Genomic DNA, 26,636 nt, shown 5'->3' with positions numbered 1-26,636 from the left:
CGGAACGAGTTTTAATACATTTTTGCTTGTTAACTTGCCACTAAACATGAACTGCGATCACGCGTTTGTATTGATTTTTCGGAAAAACCTAAAACTCATGGTTTTACATTTAACATCAATGAAAATTTTTAAATTAACCTTTGCAAATCAAAAATCTGAACGCCTTTAGTTTTATAAAATTTAAATGAGAATTAAATAAAGATGCTCGAAACCGTCGTACATGTCTAAAGATCTCAATGGATGGTTTCGGTGAAATTTATTCATTTTCAAGTATATAATAAACTTTAAAAGCACCTTAATTGTGTCTCTCAGGATGGCGATCTCTCTAGTCAAATGCTCGTTCTCTTGATAAAGGGCCTCCATTTGCTGCTGTATCTCGATGCTAGGACCACGCATTCTCATTCTTAATTCCTCTTCCAGCTGTCGTACCAGCATAGCTTGTTTCTGAAAGGAAATAGAAGTTAGTTACGCATGACGTCACTGTAACATAAAATTGTTTGGCTTTTGAATCTTATGAAAAAGCTTGTGTAAGAAAAACTAACGTTAAATGGCAGTAAAAAAGTACAAAATGATTGTAATTGAAAGGGAGTTAACTGAAATAAAAGTACCTAAGCATAACATTTCTAATATCAAACGTTGAACTTCTTCTACTACGATGGCTCTCGAAAACTCCTAGGTCGGTGGACTTTGATGTCTCTTTCACGCGATAAAACAAATTGCAACATCTCAAGTCAATTCGATGATCTTCTCGACGGACTGAGTTTTTCGAAGGAGTAAAGTCAGACTAGAGCACTAGACCGGACGTGCCAATTGTTTGAGTTGAGGGGCCATGTGTATGAAAATTTGACAACTGCTGCACTATACTATTAAATAGGTCATGAAACCAAAAATTTAAGGCTACTTTGAATTGTTTTCATTCCAACCTTTACGTTGTCCAATTTGTTAGGTTATCAGTTACGTACGCGGTGTATCACTAAATGTTTTGTTCATATTTACACAGTTAATACAACAAACAGGTCAAATGCCCCTTGATAAACGAGCTAACATAATGAAACGTTTTCATGGCCATTAAAGTGGTTCCTAGCAGTGTAATCAATATAATTTTTGACGTTTTTATGACACCCGCATTTAAAGTATTCTGGAATAAAAAATCCACTTAATATTATAACGCAAAAAACACCATTAAAATGGCCATATTAAGGACGCTTCATTGAACCAAGCAGAGACTAATCGGTTTGTTTTAAACTAGCGCTCGGTTTAAGTGAGAACCGGAATTGCCACTTTATCGACGTATCCTTCTTTGGATGCGCATGCAATGATCTAGCTAGGTAAATGGGAAATCATATGTTTAGTAGTTAATTGTATTTTTATCACATGCAGGCCAATTGTATAACTTACTAAACTCGGAAAAGAACAGTTCTGCAGTAACTATGGATACAGTTATGGTTTGCGACCAACTATTTGCATAAAAATGCAATGAACCTGTATGGTAAGGTGATGAGTGTTCAGGAGAAATTCTTACAAGATACTGTTATACCGGCCGATATAAATAAATTCCAAACTGGATCGAACACCGCTATCCACTGAAGCAAACCAAAACACAGTTTTAGTTAGGAACCCACGAAAAGAGTCACGAGATGAATCTACAATGTATGTCCAAAGAGTATTTATTGGATTTGAGAAGCCAAACATTTAATTGTATTATTTCAGAGTTTAGACATAATCCCATGTGTGAAAATCCAATAGGAAGAATTTATCCCACGTTGCGGTGTAAAGCAATGGATTAATTTAATTCCCTACAATATCTCAGATCGATCTGCTATTAGAAATGCGCAATAATGTGAACGCTTGAAAACAATAAATCCGGCTCGCCGTGTTAATTTCGTACAAAGTGTACCAGTACGTCATTGTAAAAATTCAGACGGCACTAATGTATTTCTTAATTGAACAAATCAATTATTGTTCCGGCGAGTTGCATTATAGTAAACATTTCAATCAATTCCCCTTTCTTTGATTACTCGATTATTGATGAAAGAATTTATACATCATTTATCGAATTGAAATTGTCCTTAAAGAGGAGGAAGCCGTGTACTGTAGAGGTACATTTATTATGTAATACCTAGAATCGTTAGTTTGCCAAATTTCCAATTGCAATGTTGCACGAGGCCATTACAAGTGGAACCATTTCCACTGTATGAGACCAGTGGTGTATTATAGAAAATGCCTAAGAAAGCTGGAGGGCAGGACTGATACCTAAGTTATGTTATAGTTGTAAGATGTACTGGGTATTATTGGTTTCGGGTAATTCCATCAGGCTGAGCACAGGTCAAAATCCGGAATAGTTTTTAGACTGTTTAATTCAGTGATAACTTATAATAAATATGAATTTACAATATACGCAACTTGCGTTGCATCAGCGGTCCAGGTTCTGGCGGCCGTTGCAGAGACATCGTCGACGTCTCTGCTATCGCTGTCAAAACCCGGATGTAGTGTCGGTGAAAATAAAATAACCGCCTACGTGCTATATTTATAGGTTAGCGCGTGGTGAATGTCTGGCTAATTGACGGTAATTAAAGAATTATTTACTGTGGGAAGCAGGTGAACTCCGGGAGGTTAGAAACGCAAGGATGTTTTCTGATATTTGATTTTAGGTACCCCAATACAGGGGTGAATATCACGGAATTATCATTAAAACGGTATGTTGTAATGCCCTTCAGGTTTTCAAATAAGACCGGCTAGGACTAACCTGGCATATGCCCGTTAAAAAGAATCTTCCAAGCGAACAACCGCTGATCAGAGCCAGTTGAATCTTTTGGCAATCACGGAGGAAGTTGATAACTGTGTGTGAGTCAGTTGTCCGAACCTGGGCCGAGGTAAGAATTTTTCATCTGAGATGGGAGTTTCCTTAGATCAATTTCTAGCATTCTGCCGGCTACTCCGAATTAGGTTTTCCTGCAGTTTTCCTAATTCGTAAGGTAAATACCGGAGTAGTACAGAAGAACTTAAGACCTTCTGCAGGGACACCTCTAAAAAATCATTTGGCCGGTCACTGTAATTGGATGAAAGCCTGTTAAGGGCCAAGAACAAGAGAGGGACAATATTACAGGAGTTTACAATGCAACGAAATTCGCAATTAGTGAGCTTCAAAATTAAACGGTGTAATTATATCTAAATTAAATTTAATTAAGAAACTATACATTTACAATTAAATTAAGTATCAATCAATTTCAACTCAAACGGAAGCTGAGGAAAAATTTGAAAGCGGAATTACGGCACACAGTAGCGATTGCCCTCACGGGAACGCAAGCAACAAAAAAGCGCACATTATTTAGCGGTAGCTACGGAAAATCAAATGCAGGAAAGTCAAACAATATCTCCCTTATAATGAATGGAACAGAAAGTAGCAAAAAGCTTACCTTGCAATTAAACGTAGCGGTAGAAATTTCTGTCTAAGAAAAAGCAAAAGTGGCAAATACGGCGCGGTGAACTTAAAGCATAATAAATTGACGAAGAGTATCAAACATTAATGCGGTACTTACAAATGTCACTAGTAAAACATCAAAGGCAAAAAATTTTACGTTTCGGCTAAACCAAATGCAAAAGATTTTACATTTTAGTTAAAACACCAGAGGCAAAAAGATTTCACGTTTCGTTTAAAACACTAAAGGCAAAAAAATCCCCTCTAAACAATACTTTACTATTTATAAAATTCGGATATTTCATCGAGAGACCGACGGTTTTCCAGCCGACACTGTGTATTCGGTTATCTACATCCAAAAATTAAAACTTCCTTAACTAATTGCACGGCCTTCGGATTAAAAATCTGTTTTAACATTTAAATTCATTAAGAGCGCTTCTTTTTAGACTCCTCACGACTTAATCGGATGTTGTTCGCTGCATCTTATTTAATCAGATACGATACGATATTTTATATTCGAAATGAAATTGTCGAAATCGAAGTTACTCTATAATTGGGCACAAACCTGTTGAGAGCTCAGAAAAAGAGAGGGGGATCATAAATAAATAAATAAATAAATAAATAAGTTGTCATTTGTTACTCGAAATGGGGTGGGAAAATTAATGGATTCTAAGTGCAATTTTATTTTTGAAATACATGGTGAATTGTTTTGAGTATTTTCTGTAAAAATTGTTGTCGTTTCCATCAGATACCGTAATTACACTTACTTAATTTGCCGGATAATATTTCTAAATTCATAATTCTAAATAACACTAATTCTATTTTGGAAACTTCTCAGGTCAGCAAAAGGTTTTGTTATCTAACTGATACCGGTGTAAACCTGGATGGCCTTGTTATTCTAATGCTCGTTCCAAATTAACATATGAAACTAAAACCATCAAATAACGACTTAACGGACCTTAAATTCAAAAATATTCGCCCACATCTTTTAAATGACAAGAGATTTCGGGCACAACAAAGATAATTCAAATATTTTGACGGGAACGGTTGCAAACGGCGAATTAATTACAGTTTTTGTTTACGGTAACGGGCGGCGTCTTGAAATACAACTCTCGAAATTAAACCAATTACTTTTACCTGCTATGTTCAATTCCTAGAACCAACATAAATGCTTTCGGTACGACACACTTCGTAACGAAGCGCCCAATTTACCCCACTCCCAGGTACCGGATGTTCACGTGACCATAAAAGTATGTAAACTTCGAGGCGGAAAATAAATGCTTTGTTACAACAAATTAAGTTTCTACGTTACATAGTTTTCTTACTGAAGGCATAATGTGCAATTATCGATTATTGTGATAAAAAGATTAGAAGTGTGTGTTAAAACATTTTATTAACGAAATCAGTATAAATTCAGTTGGATTACTACAGTACTAATTAAGTAACTTGATGTATATCAAAGATTTCCCAATGGGTTTCATGCGCAAGTCGAGAGAATTAAACATGCCCCTCTACTGATCAACATTCTTGATTATTGAGGTAAACCAGAAAACTTACAAAGAAAAAGCAATAGGGATTACATCCAATAAGTGATGTACGCCTGATGGAAATGTTCTATCTGAACTCCAGGTTGAACCACTTCCACTACCTAATGTAAAAAAGTGGAGGGAAACATAAAGATAATTTGAGGAAGGTTTTGTAGAAAATTGAAGAGAATTTGAGAGGAAGTGAAAGAGAAATAGGAAGAACAGGAAGAAAATTTAAAAAAGAAGAAATAATGGGGAAACTTGATGAAGTATTGATCGAAATTTGGGAAAAGTCGAAGAAGAACCTGAATGTACTTATGGAGAACTTGAGAACAACTAGAGAGGGGCATATAAAAAAAAGTTGAGAGAAGTGTGGAGGGAGGGAATAAGTGGGGAAGTGTGTAAACGGCTAAATTTCATGTACTGCAAATTACAACCCGTAGACTCCGGAAACATAATCAATCAAGGAAGTAAGATACTCGTTTATCATATACTACAAGAGTTACACCCCTCTCAATAGACGTAAGGCTAACAAGTATTCTTAAAAATTGAACAAAGTGCCCGCGAGATGGATTCCCATACGTTCCTGTTGAAGGTACTTATGCGGAAAAATCTTTCATATTTAGGTAGATTACGAGGTAGATTACGTGAAAATGTCCCGTCGTAGTATTATGTGCATCAAAATAAACAATAAAATGAGTGGGCGATAATCCACGCTTGAACGTTTTCTTCAGGCTTTTTAAATTTTTACTAATACTATATCAAAGGGAATTATTTGTCTTTGCGAAAGCTTATCATTTAAACGTAAGTATAATATAATAAAATGGTGACAGTTAATTATCATTGGCTTCGAATTTGGGAACAAAGTTTATTTTTACTTTCCATAAAAAAGAGATAATCAACATTTTTAATAAAATCCGTCGTTGATCAATGGTAATAAATCGTAATTTGTTCTTCTTTCAAATTTTTTTCCTTGTCCTTTATTTTGTTATCCGCCATAAAAAAGAAATGGAAATGGAATGAGGTTTTCTTATATTTGGGGATGCCTAGAAAACGGGGATGATCAATAAAAAATTTTTATTTTCCCAACGTTAATGCAAATGTATAGACAAACTCGGCACGATTTGGAAATATTGTATTTAGGTAATTGTGTTAGTGGCGATCAATCGGATTTCCAATAGTAAAATATCCTATCGTTCACCCTTGGGTGTCAGCGCGTTCGAAAAACTAAAGAAATTATTCAAATACTTATAGGGGATGGCGTACTATAAACTTGGAAGGGTCGACGACCGTCCATATTGATCGTTCTATTACACTTTGCTTTAGTTTTCCTGCCGCTCGCGACCTACTGAGTGAGGGAGAGCTTTTATGAAATCCTTGCAGCATCGATTCGACAGTTCAACCTGCAGGTGGTGTTACTATTTACGTGCCACAAATTTCTGTTTGATGTAAAGAGTTCCACAATTTCATTCATGTCGGATGCACGTGAATGAAATTCTTTGCAAAAAAACGTAGGTAATAACAACACACTATGCTTATGGATTTGGAATAATCAGATTTCGTTCGCTGCATAATGAAAGAGTTTCACGCCATGTAAAATGTTTACAATGCCAAATTAAGTGTACCGTAATGAACTAAAATAGAAAATGACCTTCAATTACAGTCTAAAATTAAAACTGGGACAAATAAATTACGAACAATGTAAGTCTATACTGTACCAAAAAAAGGCGGCTCAGGTTACGTACCCTTTCAAGACGAGATCAAAGTATCTCAAGTATCCACCTATACGTCCGTTTTTTTCACTCTTGAATTCTGCCGCTACATTTGTCGTTCATAATTAAATTCATATCATTCTGCTTACCTAATTCCACCCCCACATTTTTTAAGATGCCTAAACTTCCGTATGCAAGTAGAATTTAATTTAATATGAAAAATGTTGAAAATTAAATTTACGGAAGAATAGGGAATATTGAGGGAAGGCATAACCAAGATAACTTGCCCTACTTGCGTTAAATTTGGTGGTAGATACGACAAAGGAAAATATTTCTTTAGAAACAGGAAAAAAGCAGGTAGCTATTTTAACCAGAGAAACCTGATCTGACAGATGTGCGCCGGAGGTATCCGTATATTAAACACAATCGGGATACAGCTGCAATCATAATTTAAGATTAATGGACCTCTTTTTGCTGCAAATTTTTATTCCTTTTATAACGGTCTGGTATTTTAAAAATGAGACGTAGGTATCTAAAGTAACAAAATGAACAAAAAATGCTGCTAGTTCATATATAACATCGAGCTGGTTTAGTTGCTTTTTTTGCATGGAACTGCCTGTAAAGCAAGAACAATAAGTATTCGATTCTCAGCGTTTGGATTATACGTTACAGCAAAATTCGCCGAGGCTACGTCACTTCGACAAATTCGCCTGTGGATCTGGAAGAAAAAGTTCTAGAGTTCTTCATAAAACTTAGAAAAAGTTCCAACACTTAAGTAGATAATAAAACTCGAAACCTTGAAAATTTGGGGGCCAATTTTGAGTTCTGAAAAGAACATAAATAGGTCTAAAGATCCTGATAAGTGATAACCAATGTAAAAGACCTTGCCAAATTCTTAAATAAACATACCTAATATTGACTATATTGTACTCGGTGGCCAGAACTGCAAAATTGTAAGAAGGTTTAAGAAAACCGTGAAATATTAAATATCATATACCCTTTTTATGGTGTAACGCAAATTTAATTACGTGATTTATTTATGTACAATTAACTAACAATAAATTTATAACAGTCTTGAAATGGATTAATGTATATGTTGTTCATTCAACCTGAAACACCTTTAAGGAAACTTTTAGTGTATCATCCAACGCCCTGTTTCAAAAAAGTTTTGAACCGTCTCCAGAACGACCAGAACTATAATCAAAACTCCAATTTGCAACAGACCAATCATCTTTAGTTTTCATATTACTATTCGTTTTCGACCAAAACTTTATTAGACACATTTTTCGAACCTTAAAGTACTATCCGGAAATCTAATCGAACTCAAAAATTGTAACAAGAAACAGTCCAAAATATTCCCTTAACGTAAAAATCATAAGGTTCTCTTTACAGAAAGTTTTAGAGGGCCTATCCGGAACTATAATCAAAACTCAAAAATAACTTCATTGCGAAAAGTTCCCATTCTGATTATAGTTAGGTACATAGTGCTTCAAGAGTTGTTTGTAATAAGGTTTTGGCTTGAAACTAAGAGTAATAGTAAGGCTATAGATGATTTATTTGTAGCGGATTGAATTCTGGAAAGTCCCTTAATAGGTCTGAAACATTCCCTGACTTGAATTTTCTTTTTCAAAATGCACATACAAATAAAATTACACGAATCGTTTTTTGTAAGCGTAGTAGGCCTGATCGGATACTAACTATAAACGTACGCATTTAAATCACGTGGACTGTTACCATGGCAGCGACCTCAATTCCCTTTTTTTCCTTTTTTTTTGAAACCCAAATTTGTATAGAAATACGAAATACGGGTTCTCTACTGGTTTAAAAGGCACGCTAGACTCAGCAGTTGCGTTTGTTCCGTTTTCAATTTTATATAAATAGCTGAACGCACGAAGGCCAAAAGAGAAGCTTATTTTTTGTGAAAGTACATGCAACCTGAAAAACATTTGTTATTATATAGCCATGTGTCACAATTATAATTTAATATGTCATATAGTAGACATTTTTAATTGTACATTAAAAACGCTAAATTGCTTCTTAGTTTGAGATAATATTTTTTTGTTTTTATTTTTGTTTTAGTTTATACACAGTAGTCATTGCATTTTCGTTCACTTATATACCTGATCATTAATTTTATATCTAATTATCATATTCGTTGTCACTGAATTCTATAGTTTTATTTTTAGTTAATTGCACTTCAACGTTTTTACTATTTCTTTAAACATTTTGAAGTTGTCCAACATTGGTGTTATTGCTGTATGGACAATAAAGATTATCATTATTATAATTTTACAATTAGTTACAAAAGTAAAAGAATTTTTAATATTTCAAATGGTTTCAAACACCCTCTTAATTTTTTTTAATATGACGTTACATGATAACACTTCTGAATGATTCTAAAAGTTGCTACAATGGTGTTTCAGGTTACAAGATTTTGCTTGGAAAAGTATTGCCGTGAACCTTAATACATTTTGAAACAGAACAGAAATATATTCGGGTACAACAAACTTAAAGGAAAAATATGACGTAACAAATGAATGGAATTCAACCTGGATCTTAAACTGAAATTCAAATTGACACATAAATTCAATGACAATCTGAGATTACAAAAATTTATTATTAAACAGAAGAAATTCAAGTACACAACCTTGTAAAAAATTCTAAGGCGACGTCAAGCCTTTTTGTACACAACCCGTTCACAGAATTCTTCCAGTTTAATTTGATCCGCTTTATAGATACTTGGTAATTAATAATTGAGCAGTAAGAATCTTTAATTTTAACTGGAATTAATTCGTACGCGCTTTCTATCTTCGCAGACGAAAAGTTATTTCTGACGGAAATTTATGTTAGATCCTCGTTATTACTAATAACCTCTTTTCCCGTATAAACCAGTTTTTTTTAACAAAATAGAGTTGGCATTTACGATCTTAAACACATAAACTAATAATTTTATTATATTAGTTCGGTTATGACACTAAAGCAATAAAGGCGAAGAATTGACGTTTCTATGATGGCTAATTGCTTTATGTTTTTTTAAGGAATATATATTTAACATGTAAAGAAAGCGCTCGCGGAGCAGTTAAAAACCTTTCATTGTAAAGTAAGGAAGTATCTTAGTAATTTGGTGTTTGAATGAAATTTATCGATTCCAGTTAGAAAAGGTGCAAGATTGTTGACACCTATTGAGTAGAAATGTGCGGTTTAGAAGATTTTGTTAATTATATTCAGTCCGAACCACTATGCATTACAAGTTAAATTTGTTTCAATTAACAATAATTAATTGAATCAGAGATATAATATGTGCAAGTAGCTATAATCCTATATCAATCCGCGTGTGGCCTGATATGAATAAATGCAACAGATGGGGGCGTTGGTCAGGGGCGGACTTAATAAATTAAAGTTAGGAGTTATAGAGGTTTGTGTATGAGCTTTACCCAGGTGTTTTACTATCACGATAATTTAGAACGCGTAACATCCGGTTGTACAGGCTGCCTTTGCTTATACACGAGTGTGTGGTGGTGTCGCTTTAGATTAGATTAAGACATCAAAAGCAGTTCGTAACAATGTACTGACTCGTTTAGTATTTATCTAGGAGCACCTGAACCTCGATTCTGTGTTGGAAATCAATAATTTTGTAAGACGGTGAGTCTGTCTTTCGATGCAGCCCTTATATTATCACGTTTGGTAGCAATTTGAAAACAGTTTGTTGAGATTATTTTATTCAAATGTTGAGCTACGCAAAATTGCTCCCAATGAGAATCGCCTTCTAGTAAATTCGTCAACATACTCGTTCCTCGGAAAAATCGACCAGAATTGTCGCCTCCACTGGAATACACGGTCCCCATGAACTTGCTCCAAAGGAAAATTAACGTTTAAGTTTCTTGGCTCCTAAAGGATCACGATTATGGGCACTCATCCTTGAGCTAAGCACTATGTACTACTCTATCCCTCCCCGCTCTCTTTTATGACAACATTCGCAATGGTAAATCTGCATCTGAAAATTTTCGCCCAAGAAAAATGACTACTAAGAAAATTCAGTATATTTTTCCACTCGCAAGGATATTACTCCACGACAGAAAGAAAAACTCGACCTCAAAGGATTAAACTTGGAGGAGATGATCCCTACGCAATTCTTGGGTTCTGTTCTCGTTCTGTGACAAAATTAAAAATCACCCCGCCTCTGAAAATTCAGCCACAATAAAATTCGGCTCCCCGAAAATTCACCCCACGGATATCGGAATATTCTCCTTAAAGGAACATTCGAATCGTCAGAAACCAAAGGGAGGAATCGACCTTGCCATTAAAATAACTGATATGTACCTACTCAATTCTAATACACCCTCTATCTATTCAGTATTCAATTCTAGTATCTAAGTGAAATGTCCCCTGAAAAATTCGCCACCAAGGAAAATTTTCCCACGTGATGGAAATCCAAAAAGTAAGACGTCACTACTATTGCTACCAACATTTCCTTTTTAACAGAAGATTGACGTAAGCAAAATTATATGAGAAAACTGTTCTAGGCGCTTTTCGATTAAAAGAGATTAATTTAGATTCATTTTACGTCATATTCGTTGCTAGCTGTTATAATTGCAACCTGTGTCTTCTTGCTCGCTCTTATGTTTGACAAGCGATAATTAAAAGTTAGACAATTATGATCTTGTTAAAGGACTTACCTTTACTTCAAAAACAAATTTAATTACATTTTCTCTCTTGGATGAGCTCCAATTTGATAGTTCATTACACAATTTGCTACAGGAAAATTGTAAGAATACAAGAAAAAACTTTTTTAATCGATAACACTTTCATTGATTTTATGAGGTCGTACGCAAATGACGTAAAATCAACTTTGAGATTACGGTAATTTATTTTTTATCAGAAACGAAGTAAACATAAACATGCGCGGATATTGTTCGGTAACAGAGTTATTTATGGTTACGTTACGTGTATGCCAAAAAGTAAAATATATAATCCAGTATGAGTTTGACCGACTTTCATCTTTATACTTTAGTATTTAGGACGAAGGATATTACGGAAGAGTATTGTATACACAATTAATTATAGTTAGACCATATTATGGTTGTGGTGAATGGTTAAGTCTAGTGCACTGAAGACTCTCTAGTTACCTATTTCTTGTTTTTTTTGCAGATTTCTTTCTTTCTTTGAAGATTGTCAGTATAAAATGTCTGTGTAATGTCTGTTATCCGTGGAAATCATGAATAAACCACTACAATATATTAATATATCGAACGCGTTTCATCAGCAAGGCTGTCATCATCAGCGAACAATTCAGAAATTCACCATAGTTCCTTGCATATGTCGCAATGTTCACATGGTACTTAGCTTTGCTGCGTAAAGTATGGTGAACCTAAACAGCCAAATTGCTACATCGAAATAAATACAGTTAAATGAGGCTGGTGTCTATCAAGGATCGATAAAAAACAATTTTCAAACTCAAAACTTAAAGAATAATTTATGGATTTGTGAACTTTCTGCTTCAAAGGCAAGGATGTCATCATATTAATAATCAGGTAAAATTTTCCTTGCGTTTCCATTCCGACTTTCTTTTTATATATGAATATAAGTTTCAAACAAAGAAGTAAACCATTTGCCTCTCGCATCGCGTCACGGTTGCTCAATAATGAACAAGGACAATGAGGTACTCTCGAATTCATTCCTTGCTAAATTACTTCTATAAGAAAAAAACTTCATTCACGAACAGAGACAATTGGTATATGTACTTATTTATAGCCCATGCAATTCATTCGAGCGAGTAGTTATTTACTATATAAATCTTTGAAACTTTTAACGGCAATATATTGCTGGGATTAAGTTTATTGGTCTATTTATTTTATATACTTACGGCTAGCTCATCGATTCAATAACGTTACCTCCCGGCTCCTAAAAAATAAGATTGTGATTATTTTTACGTGTATGGCTGAGGCCAGTTAACCCTTCTTTACGCACGACCATACTGGAAAGTACCGTTACAGCGTATAATTCTAGTTTGTGTAATTTTTTATGTTGATAAGAAAAATAGTTTTTGTTTTAATTATGTGTGCCAGATAATGCGAGATTATTGCTTTTATTAAATTTGATAAGATATTTAAGTGGATAAAATTTGCAGGTGTTTCTTTGTATAAAATTTCTTTATCGTTAGAGATTATGTTAGGCATTCCTTTTGTATAAAGTGATCTGTTAAAAGTTAGTGGGTTTGGATAAGGCAACAAATGATAACATTTTGAAAGAAGTGCAAGTGTTTGAATACGTTGAAAGTACAGGCGGTTCGAGGTGTTTGAAGAAGGAAAAGTGGCAAATTTATTTCGGTTATATACAAGATAGTTGTAGAATTCCAAAAGCCGTTTCAAAGGGAATAGTATGTTTAGTCATTGAATAAAAACACTATTTTTATTCAATGGTTTAGTATAGTTCAGACGATAGTACTTCAATTTAAAGTCCTAAATTTACGGTCCAAGTTTTGATTAACGTAACCGTTACTCTCGCGTTACCAGAATATTACGGTTAATTTTTGAAGTACGCTCATAAAATATTTAAAATGGAATGGGTTCGTTATTTTTGAAGATCGAAACGTTTAATTAATGTTCTAAAATTAACCTTTCAACATTAATAAACTTCGAAATTATAGTGAGAACCTTCTAATGATTTTGGTCGCCTATATGCTGCACCTCAAGAACGTCGTCTACTAAACGAACTCTGAAAATTATGATGTACTGGGGGTTTCCAGTTTATTACAAAATAATTTACAATAATAATTCTAGCTACTTTCACATAATCAACACCATGTGTTAGTGTACGAATGCTCTGGATAGTCATAAAGTAAAAAGCTCAAGATTTAAGAACATCGTTGCTTTTCTCACGTCCATTTTGAAAACTTTTTAGGTAAATTGATACATAAAAGCACACTTTCCCTGTAGGGAGTAAACCTAAAAACATCTCTCAACAAATTCATAAAGTTTCAGGGAATATATTCCGCCTTTGCGTCCATAGTCGACAATCGCATTTAAACCGTAAATAAAATGAAACAAAAATTAAAGGGATTCCCTATACAAAAAGATCTTAAAGCGAGAATATTATGAGAGAACTGTTACATAAAACTTCGCAGAATGGATAAACTTGGAAAGTTTCGGTAATTCTGCCAAGTAAAATTCTCTTAAATTGCATACATAATTTTATAATATCTCTTCTTAATAATTTTGAAATTCTAATTAACCGAAGTCTGAATGAATAATTAATTGATAGCGTGATTATTTTGCTACTCAATGTTTTTGTGTGGTATAATTTTTGGCCGATCGTGACCATTGTCATTAACGTAACACAGTACATCATGGCATTTTAATGATTTGTCACACGGCGATGTTTATCTTTGGTAATGGTCAATGCTACGCACCCCTTACACATGCGATTTGCGATGTACATCAAAATATACACTGTACAGATTCCCATTAGGAGTGAAATTATCCTCAGCACGCCCTGTATATAACATTTCGTCTGTCCCTGTATATACCCGCTTCTTATATACGGCGGCGTATGCGCACGAATTTGACTGTTCAAAGGCACTATGTCACTTCATCGAATGTAATTTATACATTGCCGTGAAAGTCTTCGTCGTGGTCATCATCGTCTTCATCGTTCAAGCAATGTCAATTACGTATCTCGTCGCTGCAAATCATCGCATTCGTCGAAGACAACTCTTCGTCGTTATTAACCACCAATCTACGTTCTGATCGCTACCGAAAAGGCAACCAACGCCTTTGATTAGATCAATTAATTTATTACGCGCTCTAGTTGGTTTATTAATCAATTAAATTCTGGGAATTATAACGGGTGGTCCCTGTAGAAAAAGTATTTTTTTCGAATTTTTCAGCATAGGAAAATTTACACATGTACCGCTTCATAGCCAACGTGAACGAAAGTGTTTAATTTTGTGAGTGATTACGTACCATCTTAGGTGCACTAAATTTCGTTTAATAAAAAATTATCGAGTAACGGTAAAGTGTTGTTACCAGTGTTATTTTGAGTGGAAATTCTAAACAAGAACGTAGCTGCGATTTTTCTTCATTCGCGTCGTTAAGAAGAGTTCATTAAAACCAGTTTGGTGACCAAGTGCGAGCTACCTGCAAGTTTAGCTTTGCGTTCTGACAGCATAATTCGTAGCAAGGCCGTTACGGTAAAAAATTACGCGAGAACGGTATTAAAATAAACTCATCTAAACTCACTGTGATAAACAAAGAGGTTTTTGTTTCAGATTGATTAATACCAACACAGTGGAACATTGGGTTATTTATTGTGAATAATCACGATATCGAGTATCAATTTCACAAATTTGAAGCCGCTTTCATTGGATTCGCGATTCATGCGAACTTTTTTCCCCTAAGCCTTAAATTCATCACGAAGATAACGTTACCAAAATGGTGCAAAAGTCAACTGTACTATCGAAGAGATTTATTTCCATGTTTCTAAAGAGAGATAAGATCAATTTGTAAGTTCAATTTGTAATCAATAACTATAAGTATACGTTATTTAAATCTTTTGAATTGTATAAAGTAGTGGTCGGTTATTTTAGGCATTTTCATAACAAATTTTGGCCGACGTAATTTTAATATTCCTAAAGGAATCAACCCGAGACAATTATTTGCATGAAACAGATTTTGTTTCTATTTATTGATAAGAATCGAATCCAGACAAAGGATTTGGGTTATTTTGCTTCATTGATTAGAAAATTTGCATTTATTTCAGTGATACCATTCCTTTGGTTGGATTAAAATTTTGTTTAGCATTAAGAGGTGTATGTATATTTTAACCAGTAATTTATTACGTCGCAAAGATTTTAGATTTTAGATAAGGATTAAAGTTAGCACTGGCGCGTGATCACCAAATAAAAAGGCATTTCATTTTTTGTATTTATTTTTATGAACCAAATCCATACTTATATCCAGGAACGCGTAAAGTAAAATGGAAATTGATCGCCTTTTTTTCTTAATATTTATATTCAATCAACTAAGTTCACATATTAGTTCGAGTTCAATCAAACCAGAGCATTAGATTTTGAATTTCGGATTTTGAGGTAAGAGGCCCTTCCGTAAGGTAAAACGTATAGGAACATTTTTTATTATTGAGCTGTGGGTAAATTAATTGTAATATTAACATTTTTGCCAGTGACGGAGAGGTTCAGTTTTATTTTATGCAAGTGAGCTTGCTTGTAAATATAACTAAGCATTAAACATTAAAAACCAATATAGAATAATAGTGTTATCGTTTTGATACACACGACAAAAGTTAAATAATCCGAATGAAAAGGGAGCGCGAGATAAAAAGAGAGATGCCATATTGCAAAATTACCTTGAAATTATTCATTTCCAATTAGTCAAAGAAGAAAAAAAAGTAGTTCTATGGATAAGTGCTAATAAATCAAAGCAAGGAGTTCCACAAAAAACACTCTGCACTTACATATGATAACCTTTTCCCAGTTCTTGTTGAAAATCCTTACTTTTTCCAAGTCTACAAATATTCACACGCGAAAGGGGTGCACAAAAATATTACTATAACTGCATAAACTTTAGGACATGATGAGGGGTTGATGAAACCGGTAATAATACGTTAATGTTAACGCGTCTGTAGACGGTCGAATACTAACAGCAATTAAACAGTATTTCTTCACAATGCAATTGGGGAAGTGATTTCCAAACGCATTCTTATCTTAGCTAATGTCCCGTGTGGTTTTATCTAGGGTAAGGCGGATCAATGTCGATTTTTCTTGTTTCTTTCACGGATGCTGTAATTAATCACGTTGCGAGATGTTGACGAGTTCGGTCACTTGTAAAATTTTGAGGTTTTAATTTTGGGAAGATATTGTAACGGTTTTAGTGTGAGAATTGCATCCGTGTATGATTTTTGCATGAATTTCGGTTTGCTTGGTCTGCGTTAGCTTGCGGAATTTGCACGATTCGAGATCTTTCTGGTAGAGGTATTGCATGACGGGAATTGCGAAGTATCCGTCTGGTTTGGCTTGCAGAAAACAGATTGAATTTGATGCCATCGATTTGTGGGAGCCATGTGGTAATTTTTTGTGGTTACGGATTTGCAACAAGGTTTTTTTTTCTTCTTGAAGGTAAGGATTATCCCGAATTTGTGTTTAATTGTTTCGATGTTACATGTGGGGTTTATTTTTAGCGGTTCTTGTTTCGGGAAGATTCTTCGGTGGGGGTATGTTATGATACCGTATAAGAATTAATCGTTGAGATTGGATTTGTATGTAGCTGCATTGGGGGAAGGAAGCCGTGTAATTCATTGACAGCACCGTTAAGGGATGAGCGAGTAGTAGCCACCTGAATGAAGGTACTATCAAGCCGTTCTTGTGATTAAATCGTACCATCATCGAAGTCTTTTCGAGAGGTGTCTTTGAATTTGGCGAAGGACCTAATACGTAGCTAAGTGTCGTATTTTGTTTGTGCCTGTAACTCGAAAACTTCTGGGCGAGATTTGGAGACTTGCGGATTCTAGTTCATGTAGAATTGGGGACCGAAACCGACTACAATCTTCAAGTCGATCAAAGACAAAAGAAATGACTAATGTCCATTTCTAAATTTGTTTGTATTTGGATACGCTTCACTATTTTTCATTACACTGTATAGAGACTACGGCATTAGGCGGCTCATTTGAAAGAGAATGGGGTAAGGATCTCGTGCCTACCGGTATTTTTTTCCTGGTCCTAACATTAATATTATTAAGAGGAAAATACGCTCTCCTCATTTATGTTAACATAATGACTTTTTAATTTGTCTATTATAGTACGTACCTACGTTACTTTTCCGAAATCTGATAGTAAATTGGTTACACTTTGATATTGTAACAAAGCCCTGCAAATGATTGTTATGAAAGATCCAAAGCATCTGCTGTAATTTAATTACAGCCGTATTGAAAGGCACTTATAATATCAACCTGGTACGAACCAATCACAATTCATATCTAATAATTAATTCAATCGAATGATCCTACTAAGGGTAGGTATGTGGCTTGTTTGGGAGGTTTACGTGTCGAGTTAATTGCATTTCAAACCAAAATACAAATTTGTCTGTACTATAGGATTCTAACTCCATTCCTTCCCCAGAGTTCTGCAAGTAATAGGAATTGTACGCAAAAATGACACTAGACCTTTTTTTCTGCGCAATATGTAAACAAATTCTCCTACAGTAACGTGAAATAAGTTCTTTGTAAATAAATAGATTCGAGCGCAGGAAATAGTGCGTGTTTCACAAGTTTCGAACAATTTCATTGTTTTTACGTTTGTTTGCCTCTCCCAAATAAATTGGAGCCCATAAATAAGTGAATTATTTCGATTAGACTACCGCTAAAGCTTTTTGTCTTCGGCTTGAATGTGACTATCATGAAGTTCAAAACGTAAAATTTTGATTCTGAAAGCGTTTTCACGTGAGCGCAATTAAAAATGTTAAAAATTTCACTCTTTTGTAAATACAAAAATATTTATTTAATTTCTTCCATTAGTCATGTGTGTAGGAAAATATAAAAAAACATTATAGCATCAAGTCATTCTTTTTCTGTAACATTCCTTGCATTTTTAAACCTGACATTGACTTGATACGTTAAAAGAATTTTCGTTTGACCTACCAATGTGGTCTGAATTGCAAAAATAGACGTACACGCGTGAACGTTTAATTTATTTTGGGAGACAGTAAAACCTTTTTTAAGGCCGAGAATGTAAACGAAATTACTTAAACTGCCGATGAGTTCTTGGATTGCAATACCATAGCCATTTGCATGCGAAATACCTACTCTTAAAATCTATTCCATTCCTGTAATCGTTTTTATAGATTCAGGTTTTCTTGGATAGTTAGTTGATAAACGTTTGAGAATAAAGAATACCTAGCGATAATTTTCGACGATTAAAAGCGCACCACAAATTAAAATAAAACGAGATCAACAAGGTAACGCCATAAAGCTTCTTGGGTAGGGGAGCAAATTACAGTTTGAGCTTTTGACGAGTCAGCATCCTTCCACTGGGATATGAATTCTAATGGCTTAGTAGTTAATTATATTACAAAAGACTAAAGCTAAAACCTAAATCCAGAGTCACAATTAAAAGCTAATCGCGATGCCTCGCTTTCGATGAAGAGTGTAAATTCGCCATAATCATCAAATTAATCCGGGAGCGTATTTTGTATTATAATATTAATCAATCAAACCCGCTATAATAGGCAATTTCTTAACTAGCACGTCTGATATCAAGTATTTTACCTAATTTAGGAGCACTGACAGTTTTGCACAGCTACAAAAAACATTTAACACGAAGTATTCAGTGGGCTATTCTGAAAACTCACTTAGCTTAATGTTAAAGAAAATTAATTACAAAGGTATATGGAACACACAGTGATTAATAGTCCAGTAAAATCGGCTCTGAAATATTCACATGAGTGACTCAAGAGTACAACCAGATGTGTTATATATCATTTTAAAGAGCTCAATGGGCTCTATCATTTGTGAAAAATTCAACTTTTTCTGGTGGTACCGAACTTGGAAAATTTAAAAAAACCGCAAAATTTCGAGCGCGCGGAAAAACGTGTTTCTTGAAATATTTCATCCAGTTACACGGAAACTACAAGAGCTATCTATTCCGTTAAGACGGCGTTGAATTCGGTGTCCTTAGCGCTTCGAATAAAGTTTATTTTATATTGCTGCGACAAATACTTTTCATTTTATTAGGTGTCGAACACAAAATTTTTCTAATGTTGCATCGAAAACTTCGACATGCGGGCAGCTATGTGATTTATTCAATATTTTGACATTTAAGATTTGCATAAGTATTCAGAAAACATGCGAAAAGTTTTTAAAAAAAAGATTATGTTGATATCTGGTGTACTTCCGAAGATACGATTTTTTTCCTAGTGACGCGTATAGTGCACCGAATCGTCGCGTGGTCTGGGCGCTAACTTCGCGCACGTTGTGGCGGAGCTCCTACTTTTTAAACCTTGTAATAAACACGCTATTTATGTTTTTATCATTTATTTATTAATTATACACCTACACACCTTATATCTGGTTGTCTGAATCTAAATCCAACTCGATCATACTGTTTTTACAATCTTTGCAGACACATTCGGTGCAACATTTAATTTCATGCCTTCTTTCAGGCATGTGCATTTTTCATTTGCTCACGATTTATCCCTGCAAAAGATTGCCAATAGTCGTCGGATGTCATTTGGCGCACATTCCTGAAGTGACATCACAGGTTCCAATGAATCTGTTGTATCGACCCATCCAAAATTGCATTGAGTTAGAAAACTAATCAATGCAAAATTGACAGGATCCTGGAACGGCAGGTGATTTTCATGACTATATAGCCATATTTTTGTTTCGTATATAGTTCTAAAATAAATTCAATAAAGCAAAATTGATGAATGAGCTATTTACTCTTTACCTTAGAACATGTAGAAATGCTTCATCTGTTGGTGGTAGTTCAGAGGCCGTTTTGTTCGTTGTTTTGGTCCAAATATGTCTGAGCTCGTTCAAAGATTTAATAGTAGTATCCTTTTTCTTATAAAAAAATAGGACAAATTTAGTGCAAATCGCTACCGCCTCAGAAACGGTTAATTTTGCTGGACTGCCAATTCTTTTAACTCGGCCTCGTTCTTCAAAAGTTAAAAGAATTGGAAGTCCAGCAAAATTAACCGTTTCTGAGACAGACATATTTGGACATATTTGGACCAAAACAACGAACAAAACGGCCTCTGAACTACCACCAACAGATGAAGCATTTCTACATGTTCTAAGGTAAAGAGTAAATAGCTCATTCATCAATTTTGTTTTATTGAATTTATTTTAGAACTATATACGAAACAAAAATATGGCTATATAGTCATGAAAATCACCTGCCGTTCCAGGATCCTGTCAATTTTGGATAGGTCGATACAACAGATTCATTGGAAGCTGTGATGTCACTTCAGGAATGTGTGCCAAATGACATCCGACGACTATTGGCAATCTTTTGCAGGGATAAATCGTGAGCAAATGAAAAATGCACATGCCTGAAAGAAGGCATGAAATTAAATGTTGCACCGAATGTGTCTGCAGAGGGTTTTTACTTAATACCTAGTTTTTAATAAATAAAATGTGTAGGAACCAAAGCAATAACCGAGAAAGAAACTTAGTAAAACACGAGGGCATTTTTAAAAATTTTCTGTAAAGGACACCGTACAAAGCTTCAAAACAATATATTTCTCTACGTTATTACCTACCACATCTACAGTTATACTAATGCATTTCATTTAGTAGTAATGCTACTCCGCTTGTATGGTCATCATCTGAGGCCCTCCAACGATTTTTTATATCGAAAAATACTAATGCATGGATGCCGTAGGTGAAGAAGACGAACGATTTCCTAATCTCGTCCCTTCTTTAATGCAGCGTGTGGTTGCAGTACTTTTTCTCTTAAGTGAAGTGTATTTATTATGTTTTTTTTTATTTTTGCCTTTATTTTCAGTGGGGGGGGGGGGGGGGGGAGGAGCCAAGTCTGCTAAGTTTCTACTAAACTTCTGCCTGAAAATGTCTTATTGTTTTGGCTTTAACATAATGATCTGTGGCGTGGTTTTCTCTGCCTGTTTGATGTCTTTGGTGACTCCATCGAAACGTTTTTACGGTTGTGTGATTTGCATCTAAACAATTCAACGCATGTTATCTTATTACGCAGAATATTTTTCTCATTATGTATGTATGTTTAGGGCTCTAAGTTCCTCACCTTTCTCTCACAAATTTCTTTTAAGTTATTATCCTTATTTCTTTTGGATTACCTTTTACGTTTGACCTACTTGGTTCGCAATCGCAGAGTGAAGAACCACGCTAAGTATAGATGAATTTCTACATTACCGGCTGTAAAATTCTACCAACCATAATAGTTTATTAACCAACACTTCGATATTTGTTCCGGAATCCTAACTGTAAGTATATTACGAAATCTTGGAGATCATTACTGTTGTGTATCGCTCCGTTATACCTGACACTGCACTTTGTTGTTGTCGTTACCGAAGATTTGATTTTATCGTTACCGATACCGATTTTGTTGACGATCCCCTTTCTGACTGCCATTAGCTGTTTTGTTTGAGAATTTAGCTAGCGTTGCTTTGTAAATAAGTTTTTGAACTGACCGAAGCTTTGTCTGTAGCTGATATTTACCATTTTCTTATACTTTATTTATTTTACTCCGAAGAATTTGCTCATATTATCTTGTTTATGTTTTGAATTGATTAGATTGTTTTGATATTGAATAAAAATTTAGTTATTTGTGTACCGTAAAGTATTTTTCTATTATACCCGTGCTCGAACAAAATTTTGCTTTTGCTAGTTTATGAATAGTGTCTATTCGAATTATTGTATTATGTACAGCGCGATTAACTAGCCCTTTTATTAGTTTGTTTGTGTTTTGTTACAGATTTGCAGAACGCACCCTCTTGTTGAGACCCGAAGTTCAAAGGTAAATTTTCTAATTTTCGTCGATGATTTAATATTTTTATCATTGATTAAATCACCATCGATTGTGACGTCAATTATTGTTTGCCCCTACCAGTAACTTTACCTCTTTAGCTTAGCAAAGCCAGAATAAGAATCTTTTAGTCTGCTTTGTTTCCCTCTCTTGACATTTACTGAAGTCTAAGTGGCACATATCCGGATGACTATATTATTACTTTTCCCTTTTGCTTTATCTTTGCTTGTGTGTAAGAATCTCGAGTATTTACCCTAACCCACCTCTAGCTCTACTAATCTAACACTCGAAACGCATGTAAAGCCATATAAAAGATCTCGCTATCCTCCGAATGGTATCTTCTTGCAAGATCACGCCAAGGTTCAACACCTAGCTATAATTTTCACGCAACCACATCAACATGGTGACAGGTAGTAAAGCGAACTATAGACAGGGAACGACGCCACCACCCTAAAGAGATTTAGACCGACCAAGCGCCCACCCCTAATGGTCTGTATTGCAAAATCTCCTGTTCGAACAGCACCTCCACGAATTTCTTTCCCTGTTGATGAATCGCCTGAAAAACTGCAAGTTTCAGGATCTCCTCAAAGCCTAAGACAATGGAACCTCTAAAGCGCGCACTTTGAAATTTTAAGATTTGTGGGTTTCATGACTTGGAGACAGATTCGAGATATTAGAGATAATGGATCGATGTGATACTGATCCGCCATGGCCCCAAGACATGGAGATCCCTACGCCCAGAGAATCTGAGCACCTTTGGCCCTGAGAACCTAAAACCCTGATAAACTAGGCCAATACCGAGGCCAATACTGAAGCACTGAGGTGTTAGGATTATGCGGACCAGCGACCATGGAACTTTGTGACTGATGTATCAATATCCTCGGACTTATGATCGCAAACTCCAGAGGTTCTGAGCCAGCTTCTTTCAAAGTTTTGAGGTTTTATGAATTCTTTGGTGTTTGAAACGCTCAAACTCAACGAACCTGGGTACCAAACAAATTACGACAAATCATGAAGGTTACCACGTCTGTGAGACATCTTCATCCTATTAAATTGCTCGAAAGTCCATATTTTACAAGAATGTTGTAATAATTCTAGCCGTCTGGGAGAAAAAAGATAATAAAATAATTCCCAACACAATTTTTCACCCTAAATTGAAGCATATGAATGTTTGACATTATTTAAATACGTCTGGTTTATACAACAATACAACCCCATCAAATTGCATAGCTGCATTCATTTCATCATACCTACTTACAGATTCACGTTTCATCATAAAACTGCCTCTGGTAGATCTACCTCGGCAGTTAATTGAAAACGGGTAGGTTTACAGAATTTCTAGAGCAGAAGGACACGGATTTCTATACGGTTACGTCGGATGCATACGGAAAATGTGGATATTAACCTTTTAATGCCTTTCTGAGATTACATTTCCGTGAGCAAATTGATTTCGTTTTGTTGGTCGACGTAAAATTTAATGCCAGGGTTGTCGGACAGAAATTGGCTTTCGTCCGTTGAAAGTTAAAATTACATTTTTTTACTAAGTACAATATAATTAAACTTAGATGTACTGTACGTAAAGTTTGCTGAAAGGTACATATATAGTTAAAAACCGTCCTAATGCGCTTAGAAGTTACTTCTGAGTATAGCGTGTCTGCGGAGGGTTTTTGACTCTAATGGTTGTTTTGTTATTTTGGATCAATTTAAGAATATTATCATTAGACGTGAACATTTTAAATCCATGAAAAACAAAATCCATATAAAGCAGAACCAGGAATATGCCATTTCTAGTAATTTGTCACAATTTTCTAGAATAAAAGTGTTTATTTGTTACTCAGTTGTAAACGTTGATTAACAAGACAAAACGCAAACGGTTACCCGTCATGTTTAAACGCTACTGACTTGTAAAACTGACAGCAGACCTGTAAAAATTTTACAAGTTAGTAATCTAGTAATTTCATTGGCCAGAATTAATGCGAAGTCTCTGTTACATGGATTACATGATATTTTAGACATTTCTTCAAGATTAATTTAAGAACTAATTATTTACGTTTACTATTGTTTACAAATGAGTAACAAATAAAATATTGTACATTATACGCCAGGTAATAGTTTTTACTGGCTCTAGGAGATGACGGGCTCGCCTAACGGCTCGCCAGTCAACTTCTCCTATCGCCAGTAAAAACTCACTTACCTGGCTAATAATGTAAAATACTATTACACGTTAAATATTTACAAAATGTATTCTAGAATAAAGCCTTTTAATGCATGTGTTGTTATATAAACATAAATTTTAATTAAATGGTAATTAAGTTTCTAGTTTGGCTTACTTTCAAGCGTAGTTCTTCCGAGAAACGCGCTCTTGACTGCAAAATCTATATTAAAGCACATTTTGTACAGCTATTGTCGACTACACACAATTTCCCTTCGGGTAAAGATTTCGGGTCGCATCATCCGCGCTTGAAATCATTTTTATGCAACGAGATTGATATTAACCTACATAACGATAAAGGGGGTAGAGAGGGAAACGGAGGAGAACGGAGGAATAACTAAAAGAAAACCTACAAGTAGAGGCGAATCTAAAAGAGGCAAGAACATTTGAATTAAGGGGAAATAAGGTAGTAATCGCGGAACTAACATGGGAAAAGACGAGCGGGGGTTTGGAGGGAGAAAGTAACAGCCGAGGTAACAGCAAAAGAAAAGGTAGATAAGGGAAGAGGGTACAGGCACAAACAATAGAATAAGAGAAAAGCGAAATAAAAATGGAGAAAATGATATTCTGAAATGTAGCTGGTAAATTCACGGAGTTTGTAAGAGGATATGATGGTAGAGTCCTGGAAAGAAGAATAGAATTTGGAGAAAATAAAGAACATGATTCCGAATGAATATATATGGAAGAATCAATTTGCGAAAAGGGGCAATATAAAGGGACCAACAAAAGGCGGTATATTAACCGAGGTAAAAGAGGGATAAGGGGGTGTAACACGAAAGAGGAGGAAGGAACGCAGGTCAGATGAGTAGAAGTGGATGGGACGAAAATGGGAGTGATTAAAACATACAACAGAGAAGGAATAAAGGGCTGAAACAATAAAATATAAAGGTAAAGAGTGTAACAAAGAAGGAGAAATGTTACTGGAATTATCAGAAAAGAAAGGTTGAGCATTTTAAACGGAAATATGGAGGGAGATAGGAACGGATAATTCACATGCATTGGAGGAAGGAGCTCGGCAATTGATTACAAAATTGTAAACGAAAAAATACTGAAAGAAATAGATGAATTGTAGTTAGGACCAAGCACAGAATCGCGTCACCAACCGATGGAGTTGAGTCTAAAAGGGAAATTAAGAAGACAAAGAAATAAAAGAAACAAAGGCAAAGGGAGGAGATGAGATAGCAAGAGAGAGCGAGCCGAAATTAAAAATACTTAAGAAAGCGGCAAGGACAGACAAAATACGAAATGAGGGCTGGGATTTTTGCCACAGATGGGGTCAAGAAAAGGGTGATAAGAATAAACAATGTGTGGTAAGGAGGGGGTTTAAATTGTGCCAATCTTCAAAAAAGGGAACAGAGAGAAACTATGGGGGAGATATTATAATGACTATGGTATATAGAATCTATGCAATGGTATTGAACGAAACACTAGAAAGAGAAATGGAAGGGAGAAGTGTGTTGGAAGAAACACAGTTGAGGTTTAGAAAATTGAGGGAAAGGATCGACTGCATATATGTATTACATAATTTGGTGGAAAAGGAATTGGAAAAAACAGGCGGAAAGGTTTTCGCGTTTTTCATGGACAGAGTGGAAAGGGAAAAAGTATGGAAGATGGGAAAATGGGAAAATTGACAAACAGTTAAAGGACACAATCAAGGAACTATATGGAGAAACAATATTTAGAGTAAGAATAAAAGAGAAGGAGTCTGTAGTGTTTTGGACATGCCTACTTAGCCAAACCTTATTTAATCGCTACTTAAGAGACATGGAAAAAGTATTAAGGCAGGGCCAAAGTGGAAAGAAGAAAGATATGGTCCCTGGCATGCGCGGACGACGCAGTGATCATGGCAACAGAGCTCGAACAGATGAAGGAAATGATGGGAAGAATGGAGAGGTATTGTGATAGGAAAGGAATGAGGTTAATTATAGAAAAGTTGAAGATCAGGAGATTTGGGAAAGGGGGGAAGAAGAAATAGAATGGAAATGGAGGGACGAAAGACTAGAGGAGGCAACAGAAATTAAATATGCACGGATAAGAGCTGAAAGAAATATAAAGAAGGTACTATACATGGAAAAGATAACGATACCGTCAGGGCGTAGGGCGGCAAGGTTCGAGAAAATTGACAATAACAGAGCGAATTGGGGAAAGAATGCCTGACAACCAAGATGAACACAAAAGGAATGTGGGAAGAACAAAGAGGAAAATATTATTAAAGAAATGGATACGGAGGTCGAAAAGAAGAGAGGAGTACAAGAAA

General features: G+C 35.1%; 1 protein-coding gene across 6 annotated transcripts in view; it reads right to left on the bottom strand.

Annotated features, from left to right (window-relative positions):
• LOC116166841 (myosin-10) overlaps positions 1–26,636 on the bottom strand; it is a 112,676-nt gene that overhangs the window by 26,578 nt on the left and 59,462 nt on the right. For 4 of the 6 annotated variants that reach the window (XM_031482026.1, XM_031482009.1, XM_031482018.1 and 1 more), the window contains one exon: positions 295–444. In XM_031482026.1, coding sequence (XP_031337886.1) covers positions 295–435 — 141 coding nt within the window. In that variant the 5' untranslated portion in view covers positions 436–444. Of the gene's footprint in view, positions 1–294; positions 445–26,636 lie in introns of those variants that run through there. The other 2 variants (XM_031482039.1, XM_031482046.1) reach the window with 2 other exon arrangements.

The sequence above is a fragment of the Photinus pyralis genome, unplaced genomic scaffold, assembly GCF_008802855.1.
Source record: "Photinus pyralis isolate 1611_PpyrPB1 unplaced genomic scaffold, Ppyr1.3 Ppyr1.4_LG1, whole genome shotgun sequence".
NCBI lineage: Eukaryota > Metazoa > Arthropoda > Insecta > Coleoptera > Lampyridae > Photinus > Photinus pyralis.
Note: the sequence above shows the minus strand (reverse complement) of the source record. Positions and strands in the feature narration are given on the sequence as shown.